General features: G+C 38.3%; 1 protein-coding gene across 14 annotated transcripts in view; it reads left to right on the forward strand.

Annotated features, from left to right (window-relative positions):
* Kiaa1328 (KIAA1328 ortholog) overlaps positions 1-22,539 on the forward strand; it is a 284,005-nt gene that overhangs the window by 101,506 nt on the left and 159,960 nt on the right. For 10 of the 14 annotated variants that reach the window (XM_042263680.2, XM_042263679.2, XM_076554846.1 and 7 more), the window contains one exon: positions 12,864-12,991. In XM_042263680.2, coding sequence (XP_042119614.2) covers positions 12,864-12,991 — 128 coding nt within the window. Of the gene's footprint in view, positions 1-125; positions 201-5,414; positions 5,539-12,863; positions 12,992-22,539 lie in introns of those variants that run through there. The other 4 variants (XM_042263683.2, XM_042263685.2, XM_042263687.2 and 1 more) reach the window with 3 other exon arrangements.

The raw sequence follows: 22,539 nt of genomic DNA on the forward strand, positions 1-22,539 counted from the left end.
CGCACCTTGTTCATTTTATGTGGTATGATGACATCCAGGTCTATCCATGTTGCAAACATCAGAATTTTCTTCTTAAGGCTGACTAGTATTCTCTTATGGAACACAGACCACATTTTCTTTATGTGATCATCTGATGGACAATGGGCTGCTTCCATGTCTTAGCTATTGTGAATGATTCTATACTGAAGGTGAGAATGCAGGTCTGTATTTCTCAGGCATACTGATTTAAAAAGTTTTATATGTACACAGATGGGATTTCTGGATAATACATTAATTCCCTTTTTAGCTTATTGAAGAACTTCCATACTGCTTGCTCTAATAGCTGCATTAATAATTTACATTCCCAGAGCAGTTCACAGGATTACCTTTTCTACACATCATCATCAGTCCTTGGCATCTTTCATCCTGTTTTTTTAACTTTAACTTTTGAGACAAGGTCTCGCCCTGTAGCCTAGGCTAGCTTTGAATTTAGTGTGTTTGCCAGACTGTCCTCAGTTCTGGTCCTCCCCTTGGCCTCCAGTGTGCAGGAATTACATGCTTGCCTCCTCTAGTCTTGTGGATAGAAGCCACAGAAGTGAGGGGTCCTTCGTTGTGATTTTTCATTAGCATTTTTCTGATGCCTAGTGATGAGGAACTTTTTTTTTTCATGTATCTGTTGGCCATTTGTGAATCCTCTGTGGAGTAATGTCTCTTTGCCCATCTTTCTCTCACTTCTTGCTGTTAAAGTATATATATATGTAAATTTTACCTATTAGTTTTTATCAGATAGTTGTTCCTCAGATACCTTCTTGAAGTCTGTAGGTTGCCTCTTCATTATTTCCTTTACTATAAAAGGGATTTCAGTTTGATGTAGTCTGACTTTGCGTATTTTCACTGTTGCTAACTGCCTTTGGAATCGTGTTAAGGTACTCAGCTGGGACCAATACAGTGGAGCATTTCCTGATACTCTCGTCTAGATTTATGGGTTCAGGTCTTAGACTTAAATCTCCAAGCCGTTTTGAGTCGATGGAGTCAGTGAGTCTTTAGTCAGTGCCACACTGTTCGGGTTCTAACTTGGTAATAATTTTGAAGTGGGATAGATTAATGCCTCCAGCTTTGTTAATTTTTTGCACAATTTTCTTTTTTGTTGTTTGAGTTCTTTTGTAGTTCTTTGCAAATTTTAGCAGTTTCCTTTTCTAAGAATAATGTTGGAATTTTGATAGAGTTTTTTGGTGGAGCTTTTAGAGTTTGTCTGTAAGATTGTGCCATTGGCAGAGATAATTTTACTTCTTTCCCCTTTTTAACCTTCCCCCCTTTTTCTTGTCTAATTGCTTTGGCTGGAACTTACACAGTACTGTGTTAGAGTGCTGGGAATAAGCATCTTTGTACTTTTTTCTGATCTTAAAGGAAAATATTTCAACTTTTGCTGTTAAATGTGATCTGTGAACTTTCCACATATAACCTTTAATACATTTGTTGATGATGAGGGTTTGTAAAACATTGACTTTTATCATATGATGAGGGTTTGTAAAAACATTGACTTTTATCATATGATTGACTTTTATCATATGATGAGGGTTTGTAAAAACATTGACTTTTATCATATGATGAGGGTTTGTAAAAACATTGACTTTTATCAATTTTTCTGCATTTATTGATATCACTGGGTTTATACTGTGCAAATTTCTGCCTATGTATATGGAAAGTACCTTATATTGTACATACACTTATATAAGAAAATATGTCCTTTAAGAAATTAATGTGTAGCCACATATAATTTTACTCCAGACATATTTTGTAAAAGAAATACTTGAGCATTTTTTATACTTTACTATCCAAATATATACATTGTGTTCCAGAGGATTGAAAATACCAACAAATTAACTAATTCTGAAAAAGCTTTCCAGTTTAATTCTCTATAAAAATTATGACTTCAGTGATGAGAGCTGATTTCTGTAGCAGTTTAAACTAGTGCCTCTTGTGTGTCTTCCTGAAGCTTCAGTATCCACACCATTACCTGTCAAACTGCTCCATAAAATATAAACTCTGACCCCTATCTGGAAGAGGGCCTGGGATTCTGCATTTCACAATATCTAGTGATACCCATTCTCTTTTAGACATTCTGCCTTCTGAAAAATAGTTATCTTTTTACAGCAAGTTGGTAATCTGGAAATGTTACCTAGCATCAGCAGATCACTATTATTGAAGTGTACTTTCATAGGCAAAATGTGCAGCAGAGAAAGCTAGCTAGAATTAGCAGTCATGTGTAAGAAAAGCCATTAACTAAATGAAGTATTTTCAGATCTGAGAGGTTTTGTCCTGAATTCCCTTTTGCCTCAATGAAATTTTTTATTTTTTCAGGAAAAATGAAAAGCCTATGAGAATCTGTATTTTTCATTTGTGAGAACAGTTCTTTGGATTGTATTTTCTTTTAAATTCCATTCTCTCTTTTGGTAACTACTTTTTGTTTATTTTGAATGATGTATATAAAACTAGGAAAATCCTATTTTTTAATATAAGGAAGCATTTAATTAGGGTCTCATTTACAGTTTTAGAGGCTGAGTCCCTGACCATCATGGTGGGGAGCATAGCAGCAGGCAGGTGCATGCACTGGAGCAGGTGCATGCACTGGAGCAGGTGCATGCACTGGAGCAGTACCTGAGATAGTTCATCTTCTCTTTGAGTTAGAGAAGATGTCAGAAACTGGGCTTGGCGGGGAATTTTAAGACCCCAGAGCCCATCCTCTGTGACCTACCTTCTCCCCCAAGGCCACACCTCCTGGTCCTTCCTAAACAGTCCACAACTGCAAAATCATTTAATTATGAGCCTATGTGGGCCATTTTCATTCAAATCACCACAGGTAATATTTGAGTTCTTTTATGACATAGGCTTAGTGTGGACTGCTTTATATTTTCTCATCCCTAGAGCGGTCCTTTTATCCTTGATCCTAAGAAAACTTATTCAGAAGATTGGGTGATGTGAACAAGGCTTCGTAGAAGCTGTCAGAGAGCTGCAGTCACCCCAGGTCTCTCTCACTCTTTTTCTAGGATCTTTACAACCACACTTCCTCATTGTAGTCCACTGCCCATTCTTGATATTCATCTCTGTTAGGCCGGACATGCACTATCACCCTAAATCTCCAGCATTCCTTCTCTTACCATGTAATATACTGGCTTATTACTTCAACTGTTCCTTTTATAGAACAGTTTAATACCTTTGTAAATGGTACTTATTTTTTTCTTATACCAAACTTACTTCAGGTATTTTAAGAAAAAAAAAATCCTGGTTTTTATTTAGCAAAACTTTTAGTCATATCAGACCTTTACTTCACATCTGAAGAGGTCTTGGTAGTCAAATTAGAGCAGAAACATGTGCCATATTCAGTAGAATATTGAATGGTAAATAGTGAATGGGAAAAGCAAAAGTTTTTTTGTTTTTTTCATGACAGGATTTCTCTGTGTAGTTTTGGTGCCTGTCCTGGATCTCACTCTGTAGACCAGGCTGGCCTTGAACTCACAGAGATCCACCTGGCTCTGCCTCCCCAGTACTGGGATTAAAGGCATGCGCCACCACCACCCTGCTTACTCCTGAATTCTTTTGACAATCTATGACTTAGCAGAGAGCCCATTTACATGGGGACAAGAGGGAAAATGGTAATATTCTTTTTTTCTTTATTAAGAAATGTTTTATTCATTTTACATACTAACCACAGATCCCCTTCTCTTCCCTCCTCACACTTCCCCCAGTCTCCCCCAAAATGGTAATATTCTAAAGGAAATAGACACATAAAATATTTTTAAGCTGGCTGTGTTAGTCATACCTGAATCTCAGGACTTGGGAGTCTGAAGCAGGAAGATTGAGAATTTGAGGTTAATATAGGCTACTTAATGAGACCATATAAAAATTATACATTTGGATATTTATTTATAAGTGCATTAGTCCCACATGTCAGTAGGATAGATTTACTTAAATTTTATTGTTATACACTCAGTTCTGCTATAAACATGCACACACACAGGGATTTCTGAAAATCACCCTAGTATGCAAAATTGTGTGGTAAGACAAGATATATGGGAAAATGAGTTTAGGGACACAACACTCAAAAACTACTAGTAAAACAGTTAAAAACTAAAAAATAAAAAACAAACTTAATAAAAATTGGCAGTGCAGTTTTGCACATATTAAATGCCATAATAAGTAGAGTGTAAAGTACCCTATTTAGAACACTGAAAGGATTACACAAAACTTACAGGTTATTCTCAAATAGTAGAGGGAAGCTGTAATGCCTTTGTGTGTGTGTGTGTGTGTGTGTGTGTGTGTGAGAGAGAGAGAGAGAGAGAGAGAGAGAGAGAGAGAGAGAGAGAGAGAGAGAGAGAGAGAGAGAGCTGGCAGATGTGTGAAGCTTGCGGTTCCGAGCACAGGTTTTATATCTTACCAGTTTTGAATTATGTTGCATAGCTTTCCACCTGTACCTTGTGCCTATCACTGTGGTACTCAGATTATGTGCGTAACACATCCAAGTTTAACACATGCACTTGAACAAATTTGTGTATTCTGAAGAAGTGCTATAACAGACAGAGCTCATTGCATATTTTCATGCCTTATTGGAGAAATAAAATTTATTTTATTGCAATTCACTTACACTGACAGTAGGGGGGGTAGTAGGTCCACATTTTGTGCTGTACTGACCAGTGCTTTTCTTAGCTTTGCAGCTGCACATATGGCAAATTATTATCATTTTATGGCTACAGTTATAAGTAATTTGGTAGAGAATGACAGCTAAATTATGCAGTGTTGCGTTTATTTGTTTTAATTTTGTAATCTAAATATTTTTTTAATAAGAAAACACAACCCAGAACAATTCTTAGCAGGAGAGTAACCTTTCTGTCACTTAGTGCCAGGCCACCAGTGGGCCTTGCATGTCATTTTTGTTGATCTCTTATGAATTGTCAACATTGGGCATACAATTGTGGGATTGTCTGTATTTTAGGAAATGCATGTTTTTAACTAAATTAGCTACTGCTGCTTAATAGAAGATTTAACAGGCAGTTGAACTGACACATACATTTAAAAGTCCTCTATTTTTGAAGACCTAAGATTCCCACTTTTCACTCCAGGAGGAAGCCTGGCAATGATGCCAAAGCACCTTACTCCCCGTGTGCAGTCAGGATTGCCTCCATCCGTGTCCTTACATGAAACTTCATTTGAAATGTAGGTGTTCACAGTGTGCCAGTACAAGGATATTCACAATACCCATTTCTTTGAGGCTTGGTGTATCCTAACGGGAGTATTAGTTATTAACACCTAGCCCTTGTTGGGAAGATCACTCAGAAACATGCCCCTTGGGTATCATTTACTTTGTGTCAAAACTGCGATGTTGTTTGCAGGGTTTAAGTGCACAACTGCTTGTGTTAGAGTGCTTCTCTCAGCTGTTGCTGTGACTTCTTTAGCACTGACACCTAGTGATTTTGTGGGAAGTTCTGAAGCTTCAAAACAGCCCAGCACTCTGTCCGATTTTCATATTCAGGATCATGACACAGACTGGTGGGAGAAGTCCAGGTGAGCTGCTTGATCTTTAACAGTGTTGACTGAAGTAATGTCATGCTGAAACTATTATATTCATATGAATCGGCCATATACTTTATTTTGATCTCTGCAGTGAGTTATTTTCTTATTGCTTTTAAGTCATTTTAAAACAATTTTGCAGTGGTTATACTAGAGAACTAGTTATTGGGTGTTAGAAAATCAGAAATTATTCTACCAAACACCACTTAGGGTTTATATCAAAGAGTATTCAAATCAGGAAATAACCATGAGATACCATTCTCCACTAAAGTGAATTTCATGTTTCTTTCCAATGAAGTGATTATTAATACTTTATGATGTGAGTTAATTTAATAATATGTGATGATGCTCTTAAACAGGATATGTAAACTTTTTGAACATCAATATTTTTCATTTAAAAATAAAAGAAACATTTTGATTTGAAATTCATCAGAGAAACTGAAGATTGAAATTGTTAGAGAATTGTCTTCTGTGCTTTTTGTAACATCTATTTGCCATGTATGTTTATATACTTACTAGATCATACTCCTACCACCATGGGACCTCATGCTGCTTTCTTGGGTAGTTAAGAAATAGGAATTTGGAGATATATACTGAGCCCGAAACTACTGGAGAGTAAAAGATCATTTTTATTTGCTTAACTGAATAGGCTCTAGATTGTAGGAGCGAATTTCTGCATTTGAAGTTGTGTGCATGGAAGGAAGCCGGTGGACAAGATTTAAGAAAGAACAGTGAGTAACAGAAGCAGCAGGATTGGGCCAGAGCCTAAGAAAGGAGGGGAAAGGTCCTTTGAAGAAGGAGTAAGTGGCTAGCAAGTAAGATAGGAATTGAAACCAAGCTGGAGCATTTTGAGATTAGACTAGAGAATACTTTTCAATATCTGGTTTAAATAGACTGACTACGAAAACATGGTGCTGGCCACGTGTTTGACTAGAAATGGGGAAGTAGAGACTAGTGATGTGTGTTCATCTCTTCAGAATTTTAGTGATAGTAGAGAGAAGAAGCATATTGACTATGTAAATGGGAAGCGTTGTTTAAAGAGGGCTGTGTTAAGAATGCGTGTGGTTGGAGGCCAGTAGCCAGAAGTTGCTGAAGTCCAAGATGGGGTAATCTAAAGAACGGTGTCCTGAGCTAGAAGAGCAACATCGTGGACAGTGGCCTATTGATGCACTTAGTTAACACTGAGCAGATGCCACAATGTGAGGTAACAGTGTATTGAGATATCCGGGGATGACTATATAGCTAGATGGCTCAGCTAGTTAGGGCACCTGCTACCAAGCCTGATGATCTGAGTTCAATTCCCAGGACATACATAATGGAAATAGTGAGCCGACCTCCTGCAAGTTGTTTTCTGATCTCCACCCATGCACCACACACACACACACACACACACACCGCACACACACACACACACACACACACACACACACACACACACACACGTGTACACCCAGTTATGAATGAATAAAACATGATTTAAAACACACACACACACACACACACACACACACACACAGTTATAAATGAATAAAATACGATTTAAAAAACTTCCAAGTACATAATAGCCATCTGCCTTCTCAATAAAATAAAATATACTGAAAAATAAGTTGCTTTTGTTTGTTTCTCTGGCTACAGTAGTTTCTTACTCTCATAGCTTCTTGTTCCAGTTTGAGATTTGTGTTGTTGTTGTTGTTTTCATCTCTCAGTGTTAAATTTTTACATGTTTTGTCACATATAATCTACAAAACACAAGACAAGAATCAACTAGCTTTGTCTGTCTGTGGTTGTGCTCTTTTTGTGTTTTATTCCTCCCTGATATTTTCTTTTTTTATTTTATTTTATTTTACAATACAATTCAGTTCTACATATCAGCCACGGATTCCCTTGTTCTCCCCCCTCCTGCCCCCCTCCCCTTCCCCCCAGTTCACCCCCCCCATTCCACCTCCTCCAAGGCAAAGCCTTCCCCAAGGACTGAGATCAACCTGGTAGACTCAGTCCAGGCAGGTCCAGCCCCCTCCTCCTAGGCCGAGCCAAGTGACCCTGCATAAGCCCCAGGTTTCAAACAGCCAACTCATGCACTGAGTATAGGACCCGGTCCCACTGCCTGGATGCCTCCCAAACAGATCAAGCCAATCAACTGTCTCACCCATTCAGAGGGTCTGATCCAGTTGGGGGCCCCTCAGCCATTGGTTATGTGTTTCCATTCGTTTGGCTATTTGTCCCTGTGCTTTGGCTATTTGTCCCTGTGCTTTCTCCCTGATATTTTCAAATTCATCCCTTTACCATTTCCTTCCTGGTTAGAGCCCTCTTCAGCCATGTAGATAAGATGACAGTGAATTCTTGTAGTGGTCCTTCATTTGAGAATTTCTTGGTTTCTCCATGTCAGAAGGATAGATTTGATGAATATACAAATCTAGTCCGACAATTCTTTCCTTTCAGTACCTGAAAAAATGTGCTGCTGTCTTTTGATGTCTGTGTTTATCATTTTCCCTTAGTGGGGACTTCTGCATTGCTCTCAAGATTCTCTCTCCTCTTCCTCCTCCTCCACTTCCTTTCCCTCAGCTTCTGTCCTTGGCATTCAGAATTTGACAATGATGTTTCTTGGCATGGATTTCTAGGAGTTAATTCTGTTCAGGGTGTGCTCAACTCTTGGAAAGAGAGAATGGATTTTCATCTGTTACCTCTTTGAATGCTCTTTCAGCCCCTTTTTTGAGCTCTTCGCCTGGTATTGGAGTGGCACTCAGGTGAATCTTTTGTTACGTTGCCATAGTTCCCTTAGGCTCTGTTTATTTTCTTTTTTCATCTGTTTTCTCTCTGCTGTTCAGAAGGTGTATTGTGTGTTGTATTTTCGAGTTCATTAATTTCCCCATGTCTTTTATTCTATTGAGTCCATGCAGTGGGCATTTTATTTTGATTATTATGATTTTCAGTTTCAAGTTTTCAATTTGATTCTTCTGTATCTGCTGCTGCTTTTCTGAGACATTCTAATTTTTCATTTATTTGAAGTATACACATTGAAACATTTCAGGATGACCAGTTTAAAGTCCTTTGTAGCAAACAATAAAATTCTTATCTAGCATCTGGGTTATTTCAGTATTGACATCTGTTGGTTTTCTTTTCTCGTTGAATTGATATTTTCTTGGCTCTTGGTGTGGCATGTGGTCAGTTGTGTCCTGGATAGTTGGAGTATTGTGTTATAGTCCTATTTAAATCTTCACTTTTAGTAGACTTTTCTGATACCACACCGGTGAGAAGAAAAAATGCCGCTTCATTTCATTGAGATTGGGGTTAAAGTTCAGGGTCCTTACTAGACCTTTTTTGGCACTTGGAAGTAAGCACCTCATTATTGCTAGGTGGGGATAGAAGCTTAGTCACCTGTAGATACCATTACCCACCGGATGAGGGCAGAGGCTCCCCTGGTGGCTTCCATTCTGTAGCTGAAACAGTACATATCTCCAGTCCTACTCCTGCAAACAGGGATACCTTATTAATGCTAAATGCAGTGAAGCTTCTTTCTTCCCATAAAGCCTCCAGTGATGATCATGATCACAGAGGAGGGGTTAAAAGTGGGGATGCAGATTCTGGCCTTGACTCGCTCTTCTGTGGAATGACCTCTGGGGAAAGCGTGTGATCGGTGGGCTCCTAGAAGTCCAAAGGGGGTTCAGGCTGAAGTAAAGCATTTCTGGGCTATTCTGCCTGGTTTCTCCTTTAATGACCAACCTTTTCTCTTCACACAAAGGCTTCTCTTCACTCGATCTGTATTAAGGCAGATACTCAGTACCAGATCAAGTAGTATTCCCAACATCAGAGTAGAGGCTAAGGTGGGTGATAGTAGTAGATTTTGCTGGACCAGAGAGAGTGTTCTAGTTTGTCACAATCTCTTTTCATTTTGGCAGCCTTCTAGGCCATCTTGTCTGATCTTTAGTGTCCCCACCTCAGAGTTTTTACTGTTTCATCTGCCACCATATTCATTCTACTTGGATGCTTCATTTTACTTTTCTATGTGGGACATTTTCATGTTAAGTCTTTATCCTGTGGGAAATGATCACTTCCTGCAGCCTCTTCAGATGATTGGTTCAGTTGTTTACATTTCAATGGGATCTTACTCAATACAGGTTGATACTGATGTAGGTCATTCAAGAGTGCTTCTTTCTTCAGTACAGTTTGCTTGTGGTAACTGGCTGCTTTTCTCATTTCTTAAATGGTTGTTGGACATATTGAAGTATACTCATTTGTTTCATGGTTTGGTGTACACCTTTTCTCAGGTTTGATCTCTTATATCTAGTACATCCTTTTCTGATACATGACCAAGATTCAGTTAAGTAAGTCCTCCCTTCAGTGAAGAAGAATTTTACTGATATTTTCCTAAGATCTCACTCCAGGATTAAAGTCTCATTCTGCTAGGGAGAAAGAAAATATGGGTCATTCTAAAAGCTGATAAAACCAAGAAAAAGATTTAAAAAATAAATGTAAGGTTATATATTTTTATATTCTGCTGCTTATGAAATACAATTGGGGCTGGCTTACAGTTTCAGAGGTTTAGTCCATTCATCATGGTAGAAGCATGGCAGTGTGCAGGAAGACATGGTGCTGGAGAAGGAGCTGAGAGTTCTACATCCAGATCAGCAGGCAGCAGGAAGTGAATGCCACACTAGGCCTGGCTTGAGCATTTGAGACCTCAAAGCCCACCCCTTCATGATGTACTTCCTCCAGCAAAGTCACACCTCCTAATAGTGCCACTCCCTATAAACCTGTAGTGGCCATTTTAATTCAAACCACCACACTGCTGCATGGCATTTATTTAATGTCTATATCTCGCCTCAAATGCTGACATTAACCTGCAGTCTGTTTAATTGTGCTTGGTTTTTTTTTTCCAGAATAAAATTTGTTTTCTGTGACCAGACATTCACCTATTATAAACATTATTGCCTATGGTAGCAGCTATAATAAAAATTATTATATTCATAATAGCAGTCACAAACTCCGTGGGGCCACACAAATCATTCATGTCTCTTGGAGCTTACACACACACACACACACACACACAAACACACACACACACACACACACACACACACACACTCTAAAAAACAAACAAACAAACAAACCAGAAATGTAAAACCATAGAAATCCAACATAGATTGACATTAGAAACTATTAGCTTATTTAGACTACTGTTCTTGCTCTGTTATTACTGCTATTGTTTCAGATACTAAGTATTCAATAAGCTCTTAGAATTAATGTGTTCTATAAGCTTAGTGACCTGGCCTTTCACTGTGAGGCAGTCCTCTCCTATAAGCGCATCTTGGGCTCCTTTTTGTTAAAGGTTAATAACCAGAATAATGAAGCAGTTGGTTATTTATGCAGTTATGATTGGCAAAAGTTATTAGAACAGGAATCTGCCCAGAAGCAATGATTAGGTTATGAAAATGTTAAGGAATATTGAAACTAGTTACAATTTTTGACATTTAAGAAATATTATCCCTACTCTTAATCATGATGATCTTGTGTAGAAGTATATGTACAGAATAATCCCATTGGACAGTAATTCTTCTGCCAACAGCATACTTAAATAAGTGTTAAGAACGAGATTCAGAAATGGTCTGAGGGAAAGGAAACCTAGGAGAAAACAACCACATTAAGAAGTTGGGAGGTGCCTGACCTGTGAAATTGGACCTTTCTGACCTGGTGCTTTCACCGTTAGCATTCTTCCCATGCTAGCAGCTGTGAAAAAGGTTCTCTACACCAGAAAGATGATATATGGTGATGGTATTAGTGATGTATATCAATATGCAAAACAATACAAAAGTTCAAAGTATAATCCCTTTATGCTTAATAGAGTTAAGAAACCAATGTATAAAATAGGCACTAATCATTAAGGTACTGTTTACATAAAATCTGACATTTTCAAGTGTACAATTGAATGGCATCAAACATTTCCAAGAGTATCGACACTGCCATCATCTCACTCCAAAACCTTTTCCCAAACCTGCACCCATTTCCCCAGTTTCCCTCCACCAGTCTAAAGCAACCACCAGTCTACTTCCTTGTCTGAATGGACTTGGCCTATTCTTGACTCTCATAAAAATAAATGCTTATGATATATATTCTTTGTGTTGGTATTCTTTTCCATGACATAATATTTTCAAGGTTTGTAGCACATAGAAACCCCTCATTTATTTTATGACCAAAAGATGTTCCATTTTATAGAAGCTGCTCTGTTGGTAAGTTGATGGACATTAATGCTCTTGTTGCTTCTAAACTACTATGAGCTGTTCAGAAGATGCCATGTATGAGTTTTTGTTTAGGCTTTTTAAATTTTTTTCTTGGATAATGAGATATATGGGATTATGTAGTAAATTTACCTTAAAAAATACTACTAAATTTTCTTCCAGAGTAGCAGTACATTCACATGCCTGTTAGATAGACTGGAAGGTTCCACTTGAGCATATCCTTGTTAGATTTGCCATCATGAGTCATTGATTGAGGCTGACCTACTGGATATAATGTCATTTCTCCTTGTGTGTTTGACTTTCCTTTCCCTGATAGCCAGTGTGCTTAGCATCTTTTACTCTTGGTCATCTATGTATTTCCTTTTGGAAATGGCTTTAGAACCTTTGCCAGTTTTTAAAATTAGATTAATATTATTTATGTTGCATTGTATGGGCTGTTTATATATTCTGAATATCAATCCTTTATTATATATATGATTTCAAAGTATTTCATTTTAAAGTTGTTTTTTTTTTTAATTTTTTAATCCAAGGTCCCAATGATGCACTTGTGAGAGTTTTATCATTTTAACTCTTAAATTTAAATCTTTGGTTTCTTGTCTTTTTAATTGCCTTTCCTTTTTCCTTTTCCTTTTCTTTCCTTCCCTCTCCTTCCTTCCCCTTCCCCTTCCCCTTCTCCCCCTTCTCCTTCTCCTTCCCCTTTCCTCTTTCCTCTTTCCTCTCCTTCAGTGTCTGGCTGTATTGCCCAGTCCATCCTTGAACTCATGATTCTCAACAGGATGCCTCAACCTCCTGAGTCCTGGAATTGCAGGCATGTACTCTATGCCCTGCTTCATTTTGCTTGTTTATATAATGAAATAGGAGTTGCTTTGCATAGCTCTGCAAAGAACTAAGAGAAATGTCTCTTCACTTGGATGGTCAGTGCTACTTTCTTTATTAAAATTATTGCTTCATGATTGGACACATACTGTTTTTTTATCGGATGACTCCATTCTCACTGCCTCTGACCAAATATTGTATTTCTATCTTGGTTTTGTTTATTGGAATCTGTCTGTGAACCAGTTTTTTCTCCTTAATTTGCAATCTCACCTCTTCAGCTGCAGTATAGAGAATGTCAAGAACTGCTAAGTCTCTACCAGAAGTACCTGTCAGAGCAGCAAGAGAAGCTCACCATGTCACTCTCAGAACTTGGTGCTGCTAGAGTGCAGGAGCAGCAGGTAAGCGACCTCTTCTGACCCGTAAGGCTCCTTTTCCTTTAGTGTTGGAAATACATGGTTTGCATGCTGTTTTAAAATATACAAATATCTCATGACTTCCCTGTCTATGGCCTTCCTCTCCTCTTCCTCTCCCGTTCTAGGAATCTAGTGATCAAAAACAGAAACTTGAAGTAGGAGGTGGTTCCTGGGGAGACTTTTGATGGGATAAGAAAGTGCACTGATCTGTTGCTTAATGAAGAGTGATGGCTATTTGGTGTTCTTTTAGAAAATATTAATATCCCTTTTCTGTTTTTAGTTCTTAAAATATAAGTGTTTATAAGAAACTATATAACATCAAGTGATGAGTATTCAGAACCTTGCCTTTTATGATATATAAGCAGATACCAAATCCAAACTTCTGCCTTCTAACACTGATACTTGATATCCTTCTTCTGTCCATATGAGTTTAAATCTTCAAATACCTGAAAACAATCTTTATATGTTAAGGTAGAAAGGACTGTGTCATATAAAATCATTCATACTGAGCATGAAAATACAGATAATGTATTAATTGCCATTTCCCAAGTAGTGTCAAAAGCTCAAAGGTCAAACATGAGGATTTCTTGCAAACTTCCTAAAGAGCATTGCTGTTCAGATTGGAGACAATTGCCTTAGATGTGTTAAGATTTTTGGCTAATGGAATCTTAGTTTTGAACCTACAATTTACATATATAGTAAGATGAAAACAAACAAACCAAAAACCATGTTATGTGCTTTAGCTGAGTTGCTTAACATAGACCATTTTTAGTCATACACTTTTTAAGAAATATTCAAATTATTAATGCCTTGATGATGTTTGAAATATTATCTCTTGCTCTGTTTTCAGGAAGCTAGATTGTACAGTGGCCACAGAGGAATATGGCAGCTTATATTATTTCTATGCATGTCTTCACCAGTCTAAAAGGAGGTTGACAGCTCCGTAGGTGCCTCTAGGCCAGAGTGCTTGTGAAGGTCAGTTTCAGGTTCACCCTCACATTTCTGCTCATGCCCTTGGCATGACATGCCTAAGTGAGACAGCACAAAAGCCAAGGCAACTTATTTAGAAGGGACTATGTCAGGGAGACAGGGGAGCCTTCATTAGCAATATTAGTAGAGTCTTACTGCCTCAGGAACAGAGACTAAGAGTCAAGACATGATTACCCAAGTAAAAGGAATGAAGAAGAAAAAACCAGCAGCAGGGAGGAAAAGAAAGTTGACAGCTGATAGGGAGACTCTAAGAATATCTGGAGGAGGCCTAGCCTGAAAATAGACAAGAAAAACTTCCTTAGTTGTTGGTAGTTTTTATTTAAGCTAAGAATAAACAATCATAGTTAATACTGCCATACTTTACCTAAACCTTGAGTGGTGTAAGCCCCTATATTCGAATACATCTCCAGCTCAGAGGAAGAGAGCAACAGAGAGGAAGAGATCTTGTTTTTCACTTAATCTAGAGAACTTTCTGAAATATATGTTTCAATTTAAGTCGTGTGTGTGTGTGTGTGTGTGTGTGTGTGTGTGTGTGTGTGTGTGTGTGTATGCACATATCTGAGGTGTCATATCCCTGGAGCTGGAGTCACAGATCATTGTAAGCAGTTCCACGTGGTGTTGGGAACTGCACTCAGTCCTCTGTAAGAGCAGCAGGTGCTCCTGACTGCTGAGCCACCTCCCCAGGTCAAGCCATGTTTTCTTCAAGTACTTGATGATCAAGTTTGAAACGTCCTCATAAACAGTGAAAATGAAGCTGTGAAGTAGAGGCAGCCTTCTAGGCTCTGCTGTTTAACCTAGAAAGGGAAAATAAGTTTCCTTTTTCTCTTTAAGGAAGAATGAGGGTCACTTCCTTTGTTGTCTGGTTTATTCTTTGTGACAGGCTTTTCTGACCTAAGCACAGGGAAGCCCCCTCTTTTCTTTCCTGCTGGGACCTGAGTAAATCTATTCAAGTGTACACCTCAGAGGAAGAGCACCACACTGTCTTGACTCCTCTTTCCCCCTTACCTCATCATGAAGTCTAATGTACTCTGTTATGTGTTCACAACTAGCCTGGGTCCATCTTTGCAGAGCACTGTTTTATTGTTGTAATTCTTGTTTATTCATCCACCTCTTTCACACAGTGTTCTGAAGTCAGGCATGCTGTTTGTTACATTGGTGGTGTTATACTCTCAAGAGTCTGGTATAAGAATCAGAAATGTAGCTAGAAGTTTCTCTTGTCCTGCCTGGGCCCTGCAGTCCCCTGGCCTGCTTATGAAATAATGACACAGAGGCTTAATATTATTTAAAACTGCTTGGCTGTTAGGCAGTGGTGGCACACACCTTTAATCCTAGCATTCAGGAGGCAGAGGCAAGTGGATCTCTGTGAGTTTGAGTCCCACCTGGGCTACAGAGTGAGTTCCAGAAAGGCACAAAGCTACACAGAGAAACCCTGTCTGGGAAAAAAAAAAAAAAAAAAAAACTGCTTGGTTATTAGCTCAGGCTTACCATCAACTAGCTCTTACATTTAAACTAACCCATTTCTGTTAATCTGTATGTCACCACGTTTTCTGTGTCTTTACCTGTGTGCCATTATATACTGCTCCATGGACAGCGGGCTGGCATCTCCTGACTCAGCCTTTCTCTTCCCAGAATTCTCCTTGTCTGCTTATCCCACCTATACTTCCTTCCTGGCTACTGGCCAATCAGCATTTTATTAAACCAGTGTACAAAAGCATTATCCTACAGCATTTCCCCTTTTCTGTTTAATTAAAAAGGAAAGTTTTAACTTTAACATAGTAAAATTATATATAACAAAACAATTACCAAGCAAGAATTATAGTTATCATATCTAGTCTATTTGTACTTGACAAAATTAAAGAAGATATTTTATCTATCCTATATTTATGAGTCTAAAGTTTCATATCTAATTTATCTTCTATAATAACCAAGGGAAATTATATCTAGTCTTCAACTACATCAAATACCTCAGAAGGATACAATATTACCTAAGTAAACAGGAAGAGCATTGTAAGCATCTTCCAAAAATCTAGAATGACAGAGACAGCTGCCTGCCTGGACAGTCATCCAAAGTTCTTGTGTAATGTTGGGGCATCCATCTTCAGCCTACAGGCCTAGAGTCTCTCAGTCTCTTCTCTCCGAGCAGTTTTAATTAATATAAACCTGTGTGTTTATTTGGGTTTGAGTGGCTGTAGATCAGGTGGGACACAGAAAACGTTCTGGCTACATAGAAAGATCTCAAATAAATAACCTAATGATATACTTCAGGGCTATAGAGTAATAAAAATCCAGACAAATGCAGCAGATGGCAAGAAATAATAAATATTAGGGAAAAATAATGATATATAGAATAAAATTACAATACATAAGACTCCAAAAGCTGGTAATTTGAAAGACAAAGATGACTGACAAACCTCTAGCCAAATTAACCAAAGGAGAGAAAATACCAAAACCAACAAAATTAGAGATAAAATGTAAATTGTTACAGAAGACCCTAATCAAATCCAGAGAAACATAAAGGAATACTTGGGAAGCTTATATTTCAATAAGTTGTTAAAACTAGAAGAAACTGATCAATTCCTAGCTATATGTGGCCTAATGAAGTTAAATCAAGATGATATCAACTTTTAAATCCCATAACCAGCTTTGTTAGAAGTGGTAATTAAACATCTCTCCACAAAGAAAAGCATAAGACAGATCCAGTGCTGAGCTCTACCAAATCTTAAGAATGACCTGCTAACAATACTTCTCAAAATGTTTCACAAAGAAGAAAGGGAAGGAATGCTCAAGAATTCATTCTTCAAAACCATTACTTCTCTGATACCAAAATATGCTGGTGATACAACAAAGAAAGAAAACTCTAGATTAATTCCCTTGATGAATATAGATGCAAAAAGTCTGAATACAATACTTAGATACCAAGTTTAAGAATGCATTAAGAAGATTATATATCACAGCCAAGTTAGTTTCATATTAGGGATGCAAAGTTAATTCAACATATACAGATCAGTACATTTAAAATGTTACATAGGTATACATCAGAAATCACATGATCATCTGATTAGCTGCAGAAAAAGCATTTGACAAAGTTCAGTGTGCATTTATGATTAAAATCCTGGGGAAAGTAGGAATACAAGGGACATATTACAGTATAACAGTGGTTATATACAGCAAACATATAAGCCAAAATAATTATAGTGAGTGAAAAGAAAACTGATAACATTTTGTTGGAGCCCATCTAGGTTTTCTTGGTGGCTTTATCCAGTACTTCTGCATAAAGAGGATGATTGGACCACGGATCTGAGTATCAGGTGTTTGAAAGGGTCTATGTTGGCTGTACCTAGCAAGGGGCGGGAGTCTTTTGTTCCTCCCCTTGGCATTGTGATAAAAAGCCCTTTGGAATAAAGTTCCGGGCCGATGGATTAGGATCCTCGCCCTCCTGAGGCTATCCTCTGTTTCTGTCTTTCATCGTCGTCTAGGTCTCTCTTTCTAGCTAATTCTTCTCACTTCTCCCTACTCAAGAGAACCCTGGGTTGTAAAAGTGGCGGCTTTTCATCTCAAATCAGGTGAAAGACAGGAGTGTTCACTCTCTCCTGACATGCTGAGACTCTTTTCTAAAATGACATATAGTGCTCTGAGTCTTCTCCAGAGCATCCAGACAAGAGAAAGAAAAAAAAAGAACACACCTAATTTTTGGCAAAAATATCAGAAGCACACACTGGAAAAGAGTTTTCAGCTGATGGTGCTAGGAAAACTGAATCCATATTTCACTGGATTCAGCACACATGGGGGTAGGGGACAAAGAGAAACACTTTAAGATATAGGCATAGGCAAGAACTTTCTGAAAAGAATGCCAGGAACACAGGAAATAACCCCAGGAATTGGGAAGTGGAATATATGAAATTTAAAAGCTTCTTCCCAACTGCAAAGGAAACGATTAACAAAGTAAAGAGATAGCCCTCAGTAGGGGGGGAAAATCTTTGCCACCTATTCTTCTGAGAGATGGGTACTGTTTCCAGTATATATAGAAATGTACAATTAAAGTATAGTCCCTAATGAAGGACTTGGCTCTCTTTTTTATTGAACACAGAATGCTCACTAGCGGAAGGAATGAGGAGTAATTTACAGAAATCTTTCACAGATTTTTTACTAGAGATTAAATCACTGACCCCCAACTGACCCAAAGAACAAGCAATATCTGGGAAAAAGCCAAATTTCCAATTAACAAATGAGCTAATGGCCCCAACAGATACTTCTCAAAAGAAGAAACAAATGGCTGATAAACATTTTTTAAAAGTGTTCAATGTTTTTAGTTATCAGGAAAATGTGGGTAAAAAAACCTATGTAGCCATCCTACCTTATCCCAGTCAGTGTGGCTGTCATACTGGCAAGGTTATGGGGAAAGAGGGAGCCTTATTAATTATTGGTGGAAATGTAAACTGGTGCAACCATTGTAGAAATCAGTATAGATGGTTCTCATAACAACAAAAACAAACAAAAATGAGTAAAAACAAAACCACCTTGTGATCCAGCTCCACCGCTCTTAAGTACATACAAAAGACTAGAAGTCCTCCCACAGAGATGATTTGTGCATCTGTACATATTGCTACATCATGGAGGATCATTAGTAAATGTAAGTAACACCAATGTTTGTCAGCATTAGATGAAGGAAAAGGAAATGTGGTACATACATACAATGGCATTGTATTCAGTTATGAAGAAAAATGTTATGACTTTTGCAGGAAAATAGATATAGTGTGAGATTGTTGTGTTCAAAGTGCCCTAGACTCATAAATACTGCATGCTTTTTCACACTTCACCTCTGAAATACACGTGGATGTGTGTATATTTGTGAAAGGTTACTAGGTCAAGAAACCAGAAAGAAAATAATGAAAGAGAAAGAATCTTAAAGGAGGGTGGGGGCAGGGCAATCAGGATTGAAGAGATGGCTCAGCAAGTGCCGCTCTTACAGAGGACCTGAGTTGGGTTCCCAGTGTCCACATAAGGGGGCTCACAGCCACCCATTATCCTATTCCAGGAAGATCCAATGTCTCTGGCCTTCACGGGCACCCGCACTCACATGAACACTCACTACACTACACACACACACACACACACACACACACACACACACACACACACACACGAAAACACCCTCTCACATGAACACATACACACTCAGATATGCACAATATTTAAAGGTAAATTAATTCTTTAAAGGGAACACATATGCTATGAAAGAAGGGAGGGCTACGTGGGGGAGGGAAGTGGAGTTTCCAGAGGGGGAATGGGCAAGGACAGTAGAGAGGGGGATTGGTGAAAACAAAATATACATGGAAATTCCATAGTGAAATCCTCTGTTTCATATACTAATTTTAAAAAAAGCTATTTAGTACAATCTAAAGTGATAGGTGAAGTAGACCTTATTCCAAATTTCAAAGCTGTTATAAGGACCCAGTGGTAAAATCACAACCAAGAAAAATTTAATGGCTTTGATACACTGAGGCAAACACTGGGTCTCATCTAATCAATAAATATATAACTATTGCTGAAAAAAAGAGGTCTGAACATGTTACTTTTGGAAGTAAAACTAAAGGGAGCAAAGCCAGCTCTAGAGAGGAGGGTGTAAATAATCCAAGGGTGGGATGGGATGCAAAGGACAGAGATGCTTTATTTTCAATTAATATTTTATTTTTTTACTATAACTATTTCTGATTCACTGTTTAGTTACAACTTTTCCAAATAATAGAAATATATTTTAAAACATTAATGTTGTGATTTATGCTAGAAGGAAGAAAGTTATGGCAAACTCAGGGCTACTGAAGTCAGCTGGTCATCTGGGGTACACCTAAATACTTTATTAATCAGTTTGTGAACCTCTATAAAACAAAATGGAGCTGGGATATGGCTCAGACAGTAGCTTGCTTAGGAGGCATACACAAGATCATGAGTTCAATTCCCAGCACTGCAAAAACAGGGTGTGGTGGTATACACCTTTCATTCTAGCACTAGGGAGCTTGAGGCAAGAAGATCAGAGGTTAAAGGTCTCACTAGATTACATAGAGAGTTTCAGGCTAGCCTGGGATAAACAAGACCCTGTCCTCCCCCCAAGAGAAAATTTTTTAAAAAAGTTACCCTATAGTAGTTTAGTGGAAGTGACCCTACTTAATTTGAGTTATGTAGTCTTGTCTTTTCTTGTGAGAAAGTGCCTGAAAAAAGTCCTCAAGAAAGCTTTATTTGGATTCAGTTTGAGAGGACAGTCCATCACGGCAGGGAGGCGGGCGGGCGGGGTGGCAGGAGCATGAGCTGAATCCTGGTGTCAGCTCACTTTCTCCCTTGTACTGAGTCCAGGAAACCAACCCGGAGAATAGTGTACTACTCCTTTCCTCCTGCCCCAATGCAATCTAGAAACTCCTTCAGGGAAATGTACAGAGGTTTGTTTCTGTGGTTGCTCTAAATCTCTGAAAATTTATAAACATTAACATCACAAGTTATTAAACATATATATATAAAACCTTCATGTGTTTGACAGACTGATTAATGGAGTAAATCTCAGACTGCTACTCTACGTACTTAGGCCTGGGATTCTTTGAGGTAATCCAAAGGGAGAGCTCACAGTGGGCTATTGTGAGAACTTAATTATGCTGGAAGTTTCTTTGTTATTTGAAATATAATGTCTAAAAGTAAAAACTATTTTGAGATCATCATCTTTGGTGACAGAGATTTATAACACACATAGCAAGTGGCTGTAGTTGCAGTGGATAGGTCTGCATGTGTAGGTTTCTATTTAAACACAATTGTATTAGTTCTTTGAGAATTTCTTACAATGTATTTCTCTCTTTAATGCACTAATTTATTTCCTTGGAATATATACCAAAAGAAATTGTCAAATATTGTAATAACTAGAAGAATTTCTTTCCTGATTATGATTCTTTGGGCTACTTAGAACCTTTTTGTGCTTCCATATGAATATTAGGGTGGCTTTTCATTCTCTACTTCTCCCCTGACTCCTACGAGATCCACCTCTACCCTGTCTCAACGTAGCCTGGAGTCCACAGAAATCAGAAAAGTAAAAAGCAACCATTGCTAGCGTAGGGGGATTAGGGAGCAATACAGAGGGGAATAGCATTTTACAAGTGATCTGATAGAGAAAATAGGAAACTCAGGGGCTCTATAATTAGGGAAGAGGGAGATAAATACAGAGAGAAGCAGGTAAAACAATGTAAGGATACCTGAAAAAGCCATAAGGAGTCATACTATCTACCTGAAAATACCTATAATACACGAAAGTCAGTGTATCAATATACCTAGGTAGTTTAAATGAGATTTTTCCCTCTGGGCTGACAGTTCTCCCTCCAAGAGCCAGACATCATCTAACAAAAACCCCGACACCAGGCATGAGAAGCCCTCTTGTGAGCTGTTGGTCTGGACTGTCCAAGAAACTTTTAAACACCTTTTAAATAAAGAGTCACCTCCTCATAAAACCTACGCTGAAAGAAAGTTTCTAACAGCTCTTCCCCTTTCAGCCTGCTCTCTCCCTTCATTTTTGTTGTATCCAGCGATTTCTCCTCTGAGCTGATACCATCCAGCCTGCTTCTCTGTTAAGATCCTGCGTTGTTCACAGTCAGGATAGTTCGTCACTTACAAGCCAACACTAGATGCCTTATATCTTTTCTCCTCCGTTTTTATTCGGGTTTTAAAAAATCTTTGCTTTTTCCTATTGTTTTCCAACCATGTTTTTACTACAAAATTCACAAACTTTATCAAAGCTTTGATTTCATTTTTACAGTTCTCAAAACGCCTTTTTAATGGCAATTACTCATTATAAAGTAAAGCAAGTGCTCTGAAAATTGGGTGTATGATGAAACTGCCTTTCTGTATTTTCACTCAATACTCCAGCAGGGTAACTATTCTTTGTACTTTGTCAGAGGCCTGGATCAGTAAATACTTCAGATAAATTCACCTTTGTGTTGCTGTGGGGAGATAGCTCAGTCTTTCAAGTGCTTGCCACCCAAGCATGAAGATCCAGGACTTCAGGAGCCTGGGGAAAACCTGGGTGTGATAGATAGCATGTGCTTGTATTTCTGTTGCTGAGGAGGTAGAGACAGGAGACTCTCTGAGGCCATCTCAAAATAAAGTGGCACCCCATGAGGAATAATGCTTATTTATCTCTGATTGATTATACATAGGTACATATAAACACAGAGACCCCCCCCCACACACACACACAGGTACACAGCACACACACTCACACTGTACATTTTCTTTTCTTCCTTTTTTTTTTTTTTTTTTTTTTTTTTTTGGAGGGTATAAGAAAGTTCACCTTTTGATAATGGTGTGAAATTAGCTTTGTAGTGTCCTGGGTCCCTGTAGAACCTCAGTTAAACAGCTTCTGCAGAGCACAGGAGAACTTACTGTGTTTAGAAGGTGGTCCTAGTGACAGCCATTGCTCATTGGTACTTCTTTCTGCCATTTGCTCTCAACAACTTTCATTCTTAAGAAGCCGTTAGTCTATATTGTTTGTTGCCTCTTCTTAGTAAGTGGTA

Source organism: Peromyscus maniculatus, chromosome 19 (genome assembly GCF_049852395.1).
Source record: "Peromyscus maniculatus bairdii isolate BWxNUB_F1_BW_parent chromosome 19, HU_Pman_BW_mat_3.1, whole genome shotgun sequence".
NCBI lineage: Eukaryota > Metazoa > Chordata > Mammalia > Rodentia > Cricetidae > Peromyscus > Peromyscus maniculatus.